The sequence below is a fragment of the Dermacentor andersoni genome, chromosome 9, assembly GCF_023375885.2.
Source record: "Dermacentor andersoni chromosome 9, qqDerAnde1_hic_scaffold, whole genome shotgun sequence".
Taxonomy (NCBI): Eukaryota; Metazoa; Arthropoda; class Arachnida; order Ixodida; family Ixodidae; genus Dermacentor; species Dermacentor andersoni.
Window position 1 is genome coordinate 54,065,998 of NC_092822.1, and position 13,894 is coordinate 54,079,891.

The following is a 13,894-nucleotide window of genomic DNA, read 5'->3' on the forward strand; positions in this document are numbered from 1 at the left end:
ATGCCATTCCGCCATTCAGGAGCCTCTGCAATCGCGGACAAGGAGGGGAAGGACACAAAGGACACCGCCGTCGAGGCAAGTCTACATTTTGAAACCGCAAACGCCGTCCAATAGGAAGCGAACGCGAGCCTTTTCGGGAAAGGCTGGCAGTGATGACTAATACGTGCCCGGCTACCGATGTTCACAAAAATTATCCGCAGGGCGGCGGCGCTGGTGAATCCGGCTCAGCGACTCAAGGCCACGAGGCACCCGCCGGTGTTCTTGGAGCGGGATCTTTCGACTACATTGATGTCATCGCCGGTAAGCGTTTACTATATGACCGGTCTCAGTATAAGGCAAAAATAATTGCAAGAGCATCGTAGTTTCAATAAAGGGAGAGACTGCAAAATATGTAGTTTCCTGTTGCACATAACAAGAAACGTATTACACTTCCCGCGTATACTAAGGACAAATGTGTTTCTTCGGCTTGCTAAGGACTATGTAAGCGATCACGCTTTTCTTCTGTTTTCCTTTGTTTCTTATCTTTAATTGCACTGAACTATTCGAAACGGCAATCATTTTTATCCAGGATTCTTTACCGCAGTCCAATTCAAATAACTAGCAGATTTCCCGGCCGAATATGCTGCATAAAACATCTCTCGGGCGTAAAATATAGAAAGAATACTGGCAGGAGGTGAAAAATGGCTCTGTGGAAATCTTAGTCACAGCTTTGACCGCGATCTTAGAGATACAGCTGATATAGACTATTGTTAGCGCGAACCGAGTCATATGGAGATCGGGTGCAGCTTTCAATTATTGTGAAACACGAAAACAAAGTAGCTGCAATGACATCAATGACAATATTGTACTTGTTTTGTGCTTTCACTTACTCGTTGAAAAGTTTTCGTCCAGTATTCAGTAACAAATCAATTGCATTATAATACAACACACCGTAGTTGGAGAGGCCACCTTTGCGAAGAGAGCGGTAATTTTTTTTCTGTGGCTAACGCCCTTGTTTGAAAGCAACTTCGCACTCTGCATTTTTTACCATTTACCAAACTTAAGCTTTTGTTCTACCCGCTTTTGCTCCCAAGCACATACTGCAGTCTGAAGGCCAATACATTCTTTTCATTTTAATTTTACGCGCGAGCGTGAGTGACCAGCTCACGCAATCGGCGATGTTTGTCTGAAGCAGTGAAGCAAGCGAATGAAGAACGCGCCTCGGCCTTCCGAGCTAGCACCGGTTTGTCTGCACATTTAACTAGCACTATGGGCAGCTACAACACAGGAATTTCAGGATAAAAATCGTCAAGTGTCCTTCATACTCTTCAAACTCTAACATAAAGTCTGACATGCATATACCTGAAATTGCGCTGCTGAAACGTTTGCTATTATTTAATCACAAAAAAATTTATAAAAAACGCACTCCGCCTACTATACGAGAATACGTTGAGCTTGCATTCGGAGGAGGTTACCTGCGGAAGTATATTGGACTCTGTTACGGAGCACCCGCCGCGGTTGCTCAGTGGCTATGGTGTTGGGCTGCTGAGCACGAGGTCGCGGAATCGAATTCCGGCCACGGCGGCCGCATTTCGATGGGGGCGAAATGCGAAAACACCCGTGTACTTAGATTTAGGTGCGCGTTAAAGAACCCCAGGTGGTCGAAATTTCCGGAGTCCAGCACTACGGCGTTCCTCATAATCAGAAAGTGTTTTGGCACGTAAAACCCCATAATTTAATTTTTTTTTCTGTTTTGGGGCGTGCTCCCCCTTACCAGCGTGTTTTACCCGTACGCGACAGCCAACCGGTGCTTCAAGCGCCACTTCCTCAAGCAACGCGTTCGGAACCCCGCGCAGCGCCCGACACCGTCTCTGATCACAGACGCTACGACCAGAGGAGCAGCGTCTCAATGACATCGTCTCAAATCCCTAGCTGTCATTATGGAACCATGCGAGAATGTTCCCATTACCACCGTGGCACCGTGCGGTACTGAACGGTACTACCCTGCCAACGGTACCACCATACTCCCCACGTCGCGTTTGCACGCGATCACGCGGTCTTTAAAGGGACACTAAAGGCAATTATTAGGTAAAGCTCAAGTGATAGATTAGTGCTCGAGCATCTCAAAGGCGTGAATATTATCGCAAACAGAGCCTCAATAATCGGAAAATTGAGGTAAATGCAGGACATGATTAGAGACTCCCTCGGGACACTCCAGTATCTGTCTGATGACGAAAGCACTCCTCAGTTATGACTCGGTCACACCGGCGACTTGAGAAGGTCGCGCAGCCATTTGCGACTCGCGACCAAAAAGCGACCGAAGGTGACTGATGTTCACACCGGCAAGCCCGGCTGAACGTGACCTGCAAGTCGCAATCCCGAAGATTATCGTTCTCTACGAGAACTCTCGTAATCTATGGTGGCGTGCACTTTGTAGTTGCCGCGACGCGGTAGGCGGCCAGATGTAGACACATCAAAGATCACTTCCGGTGCGCTGCTGATTGGTTTATCAGTTTTGCGACAGCGGTAGCGTGACTGAAAAAATCGAGTAGCGAGCGACTGGTCCAAAATAGTCGCTTTTCGACAAAATCGACCATTTGCGACTATTTGCGACTGGTCGCTTTGCGACCAACTTGGTCGTGCGACCACTGTCAGTCACCGGTGTGAATGAGCCTTTAAATTCTGTCACTAGTACTCCCGCATTGGTTGTAAAAAACATTATTGTATTGTATTGCAAGACGAAATAAATGCTCCTTGTCCAGTTCTATTTCATTTTCAGAAAAAAAAATTGAATTTGCCCTTGGCGTCGACGTGAGTGGTCGAAAGGTTTAGTTTTCGCTCGGCTCCGCGCCGCCCACGCTTTCACGATTCAGCAGTTTCGTTGTCACGTAGTGCTGCGCTGGTTTTGCTGGCTCGCGAAACTCGCCCAAACTGCATGTAGCGGAGCTTTCAACTTCCATGTGGTATGCCCTTGCGCCAATAAACACCACACATTCATTCATTCATTCATTCATTCATTCATTCATTCATTCATTCATTCATTCATTCCATATGACATCGCGGAATTGCCGAACGGTCTACGCCAATTGACCGAAAAGCAGCTGCAGCAACTAATCCACCGCTCTGTCTTGGCTCGATACCGCCGTCAGTCGGGCGCAATTTTACTCACCGATGGCAGTAAAGGGCGGTGATGGCCCATGCAACGTCACCACTCCCCCGGTGTGGTGGCGGGAGATTCGAATTGCGAAAAAGCTATTCAGACCCTTCAGATGCAATTTTCTCGTAAACTAAGTCTTTTCGTGGAACGAAACAAGCTTTGCGAAGTTTCTGGAATGGTATTTAAACAGTCATAGTTGCCTTTAGTATCCCTTTAACTTGAAGGCGATTTTGGGGGTCCAGTCTAGATGGGCCGACGGCTCGTAGCTTTCCGTGCGCTGTGTTCTCACCACTCAGTTTGCGTTGAAGTGATCGAATGAATATCACTGTGCTCGCTGCTGCTGCCACGATTGCTCACGCCAGCGTTTTGACAGTGAGTGTTCGCGGTCACCGAGTCTGACGTGTTCATATTTGCCTGTGCGCGCTTACACCATGCCGGGTAACTTAAATAGTAAGCGAATGTTTACAATGTGGCCTTCTACTCCTGGTAGCTGCTGCGTAAGGCGCGGCTGCGCGAGCCCTGTCTTCATACAATCTGTGATGCGGTCAGTGTAGGCGTCTAGGCGCACCGAGAGCCGGTAGTGTGTGCTCTTTAGCACCCATATGCTTGCGCGTCATCTGCGTTGATGGAGTTGAACGTCGCTGTAACTTTTTATTGAAGCATGTAAAAATATCTCAGTTTATTTCCCTTGGGACATTGCCTTTTGCAACACCCTCGTGAAATTTCAAAAGGCCAAAACAATAGGCAAGGTAATAGTACTCTGAAATATTTCTGGCGCAAGTTAAAGTTATTGATATACAAACGGTTTTTTTCAGTGTACTATTTTTTGTCATTTACATGGCTTATATATTCGAAGTACATATGAACGTTCCGAAATTGGAAGAGTCTCGTTGGCGCCCTGTTTTCTTTACGTTTCCTTTCCAGTGGCAGTGCGCGCTTGGTTAAGGGCACTAGCTATTCTGCCAGGGCACATGTTCGACGCACTGGTCTCCATTGACTTGGAACGTCATCTCCGAGCCGCCCTGACAGCTGTACAAGACGTGGAGTGGGTGTCAGACGTTGGCTTCGACAAGGCATGCCTCCTGCTGGCGTCCATACCGTGCTTCGTCATTGCAGCGTACGTTTCCTCCGTGCTTCTTTTTCACGATCAAGAAACACAATAGATTTGTTGCCTATCATTGATTGATTGATAAATTGATTGATTGATTGATTGATTGATTGATTGATTGATTGATTGATTGATTGATTGATTGATTGATTGATTGATTGATTGATTGATTGATTGATTGATTGATTGATTGATTGATTGATTGATTGATTGATTGATTGATTGATTGATTGATATCGCTTTCCCGCCTATCGGCTAAGATCAAAGTGTGGATGGATGGATGGATGGATGGATGGATGGATGGATGGACGGACGGACGGACGGATGGACGGACGGACGGACGGACGGACGGACGGACGGACGGACGGACGGACGGACGGATGGATGGATGGATGGATGGATGGATGGATGGCGAAGTGTGGCGCGACTGCCTCGCTAATCCGGAGATCGCTAGAGACAGCGCGTGGCTTACGCGTGGGCGCAATTCACAAAAGCGGTCGCGAACAGACATCCGCTAAAACAGCGCTTTGGTTTCATATATAGTATCGTTGGACGCGCTTGCCGCACGTCATCGGTGAACAGACGACGCACTCTACGCTGGCGCGATCTAGTAGCGATCGTCACCGCAGCGCGGCACTACGCATTTCTTGTCACGCTTTTACCATTCCTTCTTACTCCACTTCGCGCCCAATGTTTTCACTGTGTAGCCTCCTCCTCCACTCTCCTTCTCACGTTCTCTTCCCTTTTCATCTCCCACTCGCGCTTTCATCATTCGCGCTGCTCGTTCGCTCGGTTACGCCGACGACGGCGCCGAGTCACACCGACGCTCAGCATAGGAACGGGCGCTTAAGAGTTGCGCTCTAAAATACTGTAGCGTTAGCACTTTAGAATGCAGTGAAGTGCTGCCCGTCGCCACGCATCGCATTGTCAACAAAACGTAAAAAATTATGAAATATAAGAGCAACAACGTTTTACGAAGGCAGGATATCTGAGCCACCTGCGGCGGGGCTTGAAATGATGGTGCTTCGCAGCGCGATTGACTTGCTGCGGGCGTATACATTATTCTGGGAGCTGAAATTTCTTTTACAGTCAGAGATAGCTGGGGTCTTTTTAACTTGGTGTATGTAATATTCCTGCGCCAGTTCTATCCGGTGCTATGTGTAAAACAAAATAAACATACTTATATGTTGAATGACTTGCTAACTGTAAAGGAGTCTTGAACGATGGTAAGCTTGCAATACTGCCATGTTAAGTTTAAACACTGTGACTAAGGGCATTCTCAAGCCTTCGTATGTAAGGCGTGGCGCACTCAAAGAAAGTTATCACGCATAAAATAAACACAACCTCAATTGTTACAACCAGCCTTGCGACACAGGGCTTGGTACAATAAATGTGATTCCCATCAGAGGTGTTTTACCGAGTCGCCTACAGCAATGAAGTCCCTAATAATATTTGGTGAAATAAATATGGATAGAACAACCACTGTAAGACACAAATGTGGGAACTAGGTAGTAACATATACGTGCATACTGATTTATTAGTTTCATAACACCTACATCTAATTGAGTGCAGGATTACGGACTACATCTGCGGCGAAAATCACTGACGATGTACATTTTCACGAGGAGGCACTTATGGAAGTGGAATATCACGTATCGAATGGATTGTTCTTGGCCAATCTATAAATATTTATAGTCAATCTAGACAATATATGTGGTATATATATATATATTTTCATTTATATACGTATAAATGAAAATTGTCATGAATTGTAATTGTATAATGGAACACTTGTAATAACACAACTCATACATGACAGAAAATTTCCTTTACCTGTGTTTAATTATTTGCTCTTATTTGCTCTTATTCGCTCTAATTATTTGCTCTAATTATTAGCTCTAATTATTTTGCTCTTTTGCTTTAGCTGGGCGCGCATTGTTCTTGACTCTTTAATTCATTAGAAAAGTTTGAAACGTGACGAAATTCGCCACGTTCACATCTTTGCAGCAACTGCCTGTCAGCATGTCATTCGTGAAGAACCGTTCTGCATGCTTCAATAGGTCACGGGACACCTACAAGGCCATCAACTAGGCTTTGGCCCATCCAGTGCGCAAGTAAAGAAGACATTTAATGCCAGCGCAGAAAACTAGCTAACAGGAGGTTCGACCGAATTTCTGAATGTCACGCTCAAGTAAACAATTTATGCGGTGCAGTTAGAACGAGTGGTACAATATACTCGGTGTAGTGCGTTTGTGAATTTCTACGGAAGAAGAAGAAGAAGAAGAAACTTTATTAAACAATACTCTGGCAGTTCTTGCTGTGGTGGCCTATGGAAGAAAAATTCTGGTGACTACAGCTTTAGTATACCATTGAAGGAAATACAATACTTGCTTACGTTGCCTGTTCGTGCGAACCAACACCGCTAATTACTTAGTTCTCAAACAAAGCACTAAACTGAGGTCGTGTATAACGTTGTTAAATGTAGTCAACCATAACAGCCGAAGATTGAGAGCAAACAAATGGTGTAAATAGCGAAGCTTAGAACGACAGAAAGCTGAGCTAGTTGGTAAGGATTCATTATGCAAAAAAGGTGAGGCGTGCAGACAGGACACAAGAGAAGTGGACAACACGTACGCACAAAGAGGCGTTCGTGTTGTCCACTTCTCTTGTGTCCTGTCTGCAGGCCTCACCTTTTCTGCATAATAAATAGTGAAATAACAAAGAATGTCCGAAACACGCGCTATTTTCTCCGAGCACAGACACCGCTTATGAGCACCTAATCCCGTGACCGACACTCGCAAATAAAATCATTGACAGATGGCGGAGCTCATGGCGACAAGGTTTCTTATTCTATAGAAACCCGCTACGGGCTGAAGTGGTGACGCTACATTAAGGGTCACGCTACAGACATGATTTTATTGACGTATACCTTGAAATTTTCGCACGGGTTAGTGCCACTGCTTCAATACTGTAGTATTGTAGGTGAAGCAAGCATCCATGGAAATATGAAAGGTCTAACGGCCTCATACTGTAGGCTTATCTGTAACAGAAATCAATCATTCAATCAATGAAACAGTCCATTAAAGAAGCATCAATTAGTTGATCAATCAATCAATCAATCTTTAGTTTCCGGTAAAGATAAATACAAAAAGCGGGGTCTGTAAAAAAATATCAGGACCCATTCCACCCGGTGAAGGTCGTCGGACAGCGAAGCTGTGGGTGGACCATCACCTACAATATTGCGACTAGACAAACAGCAAACATTGGCAGACGTTCATCTTATTATCATGATACACTGGTTACTGTGATGCACATTGTGACATAGTGTGATTTATGGGGATACCAGTAAGCTATCGCAGGAGACAAAAGATCTGATCAAGAAACGCCAATGTATGAAAGCCTCCTACCCTACAGCTAGAATAGAACTGGCAGAACTTTCGAAGTTAATCAACAAGCGTAAGACAGCTGACATAAGGAAGTATAATATGGATAGAATTGAACAAGCTCTCAGGAACGGAGGAAGCCTAAAAGCAGAGAAGAAGAAACTAGGAATTGGCAAGAATCAGATGTATGCGTTAAGAGACAAAGCCGGCAATATCATTACTAATATGGATGAGATAGTTCAAGTGGCTGAGGAGTTCTATAGAGATTTATACAGTACGAGTGGAACCCACGATGATAATGGAAGAGAGAATAGTCTAGAGGATTTCGAAATCCCACAAGTAACGCCGGAAGAAGTAAGGAAAGCCTTGGGAGCTATGCAAAGGGGGAAGGCAGCTGGGGAGGATCAGGTAACAGCAGATTTGTTGAAGGATGGTGGGCAGATTGTTCTAGAAAACCTGGCCACCCTGCATACACAATGCTTCATGACCTCGAGCGTACCGGAATCTTGAAAGAACGCTAACATAATCCTAATCCATAAGAAAGGGGACGCCAAAGACTTGAAAAATTATAGACCGATCAGCTTACTGTCCGTTGCCTACAAAGTATTTACTAAGGTAATTGCAAATAGAATCAGGAACACCTTAGACTTCCGTCAACCAAAGGACCAGGCAGGATTCCGTAAAGGCTACTCAACAACAGATCATGTTCACACTATCAATCAGGTGATAGAGAAATGCGCGGAATATAACCAACCATTATATATAGCTTTCATTGATTATGAGAAAGTGTTTCATTCAGTCGAAACCTCAGCAGTCATGGAGGCATTGCGGAATCAGGGTGTAGACGAGCCGTACGTAAAAATACTGAAGGATATCTATAGCGGCTCCACAGCCACTGTAGTCCTCCATAAAGAAAGCAACAAAATCCCTATAAAGAAAGGCGTCAGGCAGGGAGATACGATTTCTCCAATGCTATTCACAGCGTGTTTACAGGAGGTATTCAGAGACCTGGATTGGGAAGAACTGGGGATAAAAATTTAATAGAGAATACCTTAGTAACTTGCGCTTCGCTGATGATATTGCCTTGCTTAGTAACTCAGGGGACCAACTGCAATGCATGCTCACTGACCTGGAGAGGCAAAGCCGAAGGGTGGGTCTAAAAATTAATCTGCAGAAAACTAAAGTAATGTTCAACAGTCTCGGAAGGGAACAGCAGTTTACAATAGGTAGTGAGGCACTGGAAGTGGTAAGGGAATACATCTACTTAGGACAGGTAGTGACTGCGGATCCGGATCATGAGACTGAAATAATCAGAAGAATAAGAATGGGCTGGGGTGCGTTTGGCAGGCATTCTCAGATCATGAACAGCAGGTTGCCATTATCCCTCAAGAGAAAAGTTTATAACAGCTGTGTCTTACCAGTACTCACGTACGGGGCAGAAACCTGGAGGCTTACGAAAAGGGTTCTACTCAAATTGAGGACGACGCAACGAGCTATGGAAAGAAGAATGATAGGTGTAACATTAAGGGATAAGAAAAGAGCAGATTGGGTGAGGGAACAAACGCGCGTTAATGACATCTTAGCTGAAATCAAGAAAAAGAAATGGGCATGGGCAGGACATGTAATGAGGAGGGAAGATAACCGATGGTCATTAAGGGTTACGGACTGGATTCCGAGGGAAGGGAAGCGTAGCAGGGGGCGACAGGAAGTTAGGTGGGCAGATGAGATTAGGAAGCTTGGAGGGTCAACATGGCCACAATTAGTACACGACCGGGGCAGTTGGAGAAGTATGGGAGAGGCCTTTGCCCTGCAGTGGGCGTAACCTGGCTGATGATGATGATGATGATGATGATGATGATGATGATGATGGTGATGATGATGATGATGATGATGATGGGGCTACGAGCCATTGCACTTTTTTCCTAGCTTAGGGAGGTGTGAGCCATTGTTCTCACTTTTATCTCCGCGGACGCGACTGTGCCGTTGGGCGGTGGCGGTAAACAACTTTGCTGTAAAATCTGACTAGGCAGCTGCTTAGCTGACCTGAGAGTGTAGCCCTCAAATACTATATCGAGCGCTGCACTAAAGTACTGTTTCATGGCTCTGTTTGGGTGACTTATCAAAACCAAAACCCTTTGTCCAGGTGGTGTTGTAAAAGGGGCTCTAAAGATACCCCAAGCGACGCCGACACATCGCCGGCGAACTCCGGCCAAGCCTCAGCTGTTGACTGGAAATCCAAGTTCAGCATGTCCGATATGGCGCGTCAAAACATTCACAGTTATCGACATGAAGGTGGCTACATCTACCCGGGAGGTGAGCACTATAACGGTCACTACGAAAGTTGATTAGCTCCCCAGAATCCACTCACGCAACATTTATCTTGACATAGAAGGTTTTTCGGAATGGCCTTCGTCTGGGAGACCGCGATTCGTGATAACGATCAGCCCGTTCACTGGGCAATCGCTAATCGGATGTTCAAGCTCAAACGAAGTACTCACCTAAAATGTTCATGCAAAACAGATATCTTTATGAAAATAAAAGCTCAATCATTTAGAATGATGCAACAATAAACGCTTAGGGCTATAGCCTCCAACTCCAGCCTCGTGTTCCACTCTGAGGCTTGCATTCCTACACTTTGAATCTCGTTCCACATAACTTCCACAAGGCGATGAAAAACTTCAGCATATAACTTACATATTATAAACGAAATCTATGTCTATCAAATGTTCTAGAGCGCTGCCACTATCTTCGGTTGAGCCATTTCCCACTGTTGCGTCGACAGTATTTCGTCTTTGTTTTGAATCACGTTATTCTTCGTCAGTTTGGAATACCAACTCGTCCTGCGTACATCTTGCGAATGTTACCGTATGACACTGATAAGACCGTTTGACGTAAATTTCATCAAGCGGGACACGCTAATCTCGTTACACAGAAATTCAACCAAGTAGAACATCCGTAAATAGAGTGTCGACCAGCGTCGGCTTTCCAGTGAAGCAGCTTGCTTCTGCTGCTGTGCACTTCTAATCGCGATCCAAATAAGTTCCACCGCGTGAGTGAAAGATACTTGGAATGAATGTTGCACCTAAATTATAGTATTCATATATCGATACTATGTGGAGCAAGATTAAGAGTGTAGTTCGCCCACCACTGCTCACCACTAACACTGCGGAGCCGGGCTAAAATTCTCGTGCTTTCACCAAAGCGGATCGGCAGTGGGACGCGGCGCACCAAGCAATCTTGCAACATGGTCACCAACCCGCAAATCGAGAGTCTTTCACTGCAGCTGCCCGCGAGTTCACGAAGCGATTTACTAACAACCCGTTCGGTTTCGATTGTGCGGTTCGCGATTGCCTGTGATTTATGGGGAATTTGCGCCGTGCCCCGGCGCGTACAATGCAGTGTCTCCGGGTTATGTTTCCCGGTCACGAGTGGTTCGGCAACTTTCGCTTGTGTGGCAATTGTCGAAGATCCCTGTGCACTTTTTGTGTGCTGCTGATGGCTAATTGCAACCTAATTCTTCATGTACAGTAAACATGCAACAGCTTCTGTGGAGGCGCGTTTCACTTCTCGTGTTCTACCTATTCCTATGAAAGAGGTATCAAGCAGGCTTTTTCAATTGATCACAGGATTAGAAGCTGACCAGTTGTCGAGGGAAGATGCGGCGGCCGCGGTGATTCAGCGTTGGGCACGCACCGAGTTCAAGCACTGGCGTCTACACCGCACGTCGTCTCGGTCCAGCATCGACACTCCACCGCCGAACAGCCAGCGCTGGATCGACCGAGACTACGGCGCCGTATTCAGCACGGTGCTCGAAGATGCCAGTGTGAGCGCCGACGATCTGGGACCTCCAGGGGGCCAGCGTTCCTCCGGCAACCAGCGGCCCTCCGAGAAACGCCCCTCGGAAACGAAATCCGAAAGCGCCGATGACGCAGAATCGCGTCCAGATATTCGCTGCCGAAAGACGCTCTCGCTTTCCTCTGCGAAGTTTTCCAAGGCTGTCCTGAAGCTGAAGACACTCGAAGTCCAGCACGCTGTAAATGTCCGGGCATCCAGGCCAACTTGAACCTAGTGGCCTTACGGTATAGAGCTTTTAGGTCTTCTAGCTAGTGGATAAAGGGGCCGCCGCACATCAATATTCTGAGAACAATAGTGTGGCTTGTCAGTTAAAAAGAAACGCTTGTCCTGTTATTCTTTTGTGTGCGCGTGTGTGTGCGCGTGTGTGTGTGCGTGTGCGTGTGTTATATCCTTTCTTTGAGTAAAATTCAATACACTGCAAAATCCAAAAAAAAGAATGGGGTCACAGGAAGGTAGAGAAAGCAGTGGGCGTGACAAATGCTTCCAAAGGATGCATTTCTTGTCCTGGCGGAGGCAAGCCCTCTTGTCGATAGGGCTTCAGCCTAAGGTTTTCCTTGTTCAGCCAGCGTTGATCATGCAGCCTCTCGTTTTATTCGTGCTGCCGGGCTTCCTTTCGCAATTCCAGATGTGTGCTCTAGTGTCTGCTATCCTATACCCTCCCTTCATGGCTGATGGGGTTGTGTAGCGTAAGCCGGCTTGTAGTAAATATTCCGGTTCTGGTTTATAGGCTGGATAAGTTTATATGTGACGAGCACACCTTTACGGCATGAAATGGTTTACCTAGTTCATTATATGCGCGAATGGCATATTATGAACTCTGGCTCGTAGAAACTGATGTTTCTCAACTGGGCCTGAATTACGGAACAGGCCACCTGTGTATATAACATGACCTAGAATCATCGTGTTTGCCGTTAATTCCAAGTTTACTTCTTTTGAAACTTTGATTGGGAGAATTTATAATTCGGTGCGAATTGCGACTCTGCGACTGAAAAAACGAAAATGCTTTTTCCAACTTCGGTATACGTAATGTCTCTCTTAATGTGAATTTTCGCGATGATAGACAAAATTCTCATTTGCTCAATGTTTCCGTCTGTATATCACGAAACAAGATTTACGTTGAAGTCGATCAACAATGGTTTTACACTTTGTGAAGCCTGGTGAGGTATTTCAGGGCACGAAATATCTATGGGATGGCAGTGTTTATCATTTCCAAACTCCTTGTCCAGATAAGTCCGGTATTCCCCCGAACACCCCATTCCTCGAAGTTTTTTTAATTGCTTGTGGACATAAAACCACACCAATCCGTCAATCGATCAGTCAGGCAGTCAGTCAATCAATAAATCAAAATAAATTATGTGTCGGTTCATGGATCGATAAAAATGTGTCGTGAAAGCACTCCCTCCTCTTAGATGTATTACAAAACTAACAGTTTTCCTATGCGAAAAAAAAAGACGCGCACACAGAAATCAAGGGCGTTCTATACCCAAGCGAAAGTACCACAGCACAGGTGCCAGATTTCACAAACCTCCTTGCATTACTTTAAATGGGCCACGCGACAAAGAGTGCGACTATTTGGTGGTGGCCAAGTGAACAATTGACGATTTCGAATCTCCCACGTGTTATCTTTGTCGATCGCGAGTTTCGTGATTTCAAAATGTAAATGCCGGACTCGTCTACCTTAACATTGATCTGAGGGACAGATCAATGTCACTTCATTGCCGAAGCACTGATAACTACAGTACGAACTTTGAAGACCACTTACGTCGCACGCGTCAGTGGGTGACGACAAAGTGGCGGTGCCCCGCTGCCCTCGCCCTCTTCAATGCACCACAGTCTGTTCTGTACGCTCGTGACCTCCGCTTGGAACCATATTTATCTATGCAGGACACCATCGTAGAAAGTTAAACAGAGTTAGGGGTAGTGATGTGTAGAACGATGTTGCGCATAAGTGTTATAGATATGTAGAACGCATTTGCGCGCATTTGTTATGATGTGTGTTTTTAAAGCATAAGAAATCCGGTTAATAATACACAGATACTTATCATTTGCGATATTATGTGGAAAACCGTTCCACCCATTTGAGCGCGAAATAATTGTAATGCTACTTACAGGTGGGACCAGGGTTCTCTCCATGGTGGGCCTGCTGTCCCGGCTCACCGTACACCTTTGTGATTGACCGCGGTTCGAACATTATGACCGTATCGCAGTTAGCAAAACTTTCCATTAACGCAACGCCACCATCTTGGTGTCATCATAAAGAGGAGGTTTTAGGTCAGTGACAGCGCCGTACTTATTATTGTCCACTTATCAAATCTATAGCTGCATACTTACCTATGGAAGCACGCTGTATCACAAGCGGCATCGCTCATACCTTTTTTCCTCCCTGTGTAGCAATCTTGCAGAAAAAAAAAT

At 45.7% G+C, this 13,894-nt stretch overlaps 1 protein-coding gene across 1 annotated transcript; it reads left to right on the forward strand.

The window, feature by feature from the left end:
- LOC126528536 (uncharacterized) lies at positions 1–11,762 on the forward strand. The gene is made up of 5 exons (XM_055069265.1): positions 1–75; positions 201–300; positions 4,061–4,253; positions 9,771–9,940; positions 11,254–11,762. The coding sequence occupies exons 1-5, from the start codon at positions 1–3 to the stop codon at positions 11,688–11,690; spliced, it is 975 nt and encodes a 324-aa protein (XP_054925240.1). The 3' UTR covers positions 11,691–11,762.
- Positions 11,763–13,894: the final 2,132 nt, after the last annotated feature.

Excerpts from the sequence above, each read along its gene's own strand:
- LOC126528536 (XM_055069265.1), top strand. The coding sequence starts at position 1 with ATGCCATTCCGCCATTCAGGAGCCTCTGCAATCGCGGACAAGGAGGGG. Across the intron at positions 301-4,060 it reads CTACATTGATGTCATCGCCG|TGGCAGTGCGCGCTTGGTTA; the intron begins GTAAGCGTTTAC and ends TTTCCTTTCCAG. Across the intron at positions 9,941-11,253 it reads TGGCTACATCTACCCGGGAG|GATTAGAAGCTGACCAGTTG; the intron begins GTGAGCACTATA and ends AATTGATCACAG.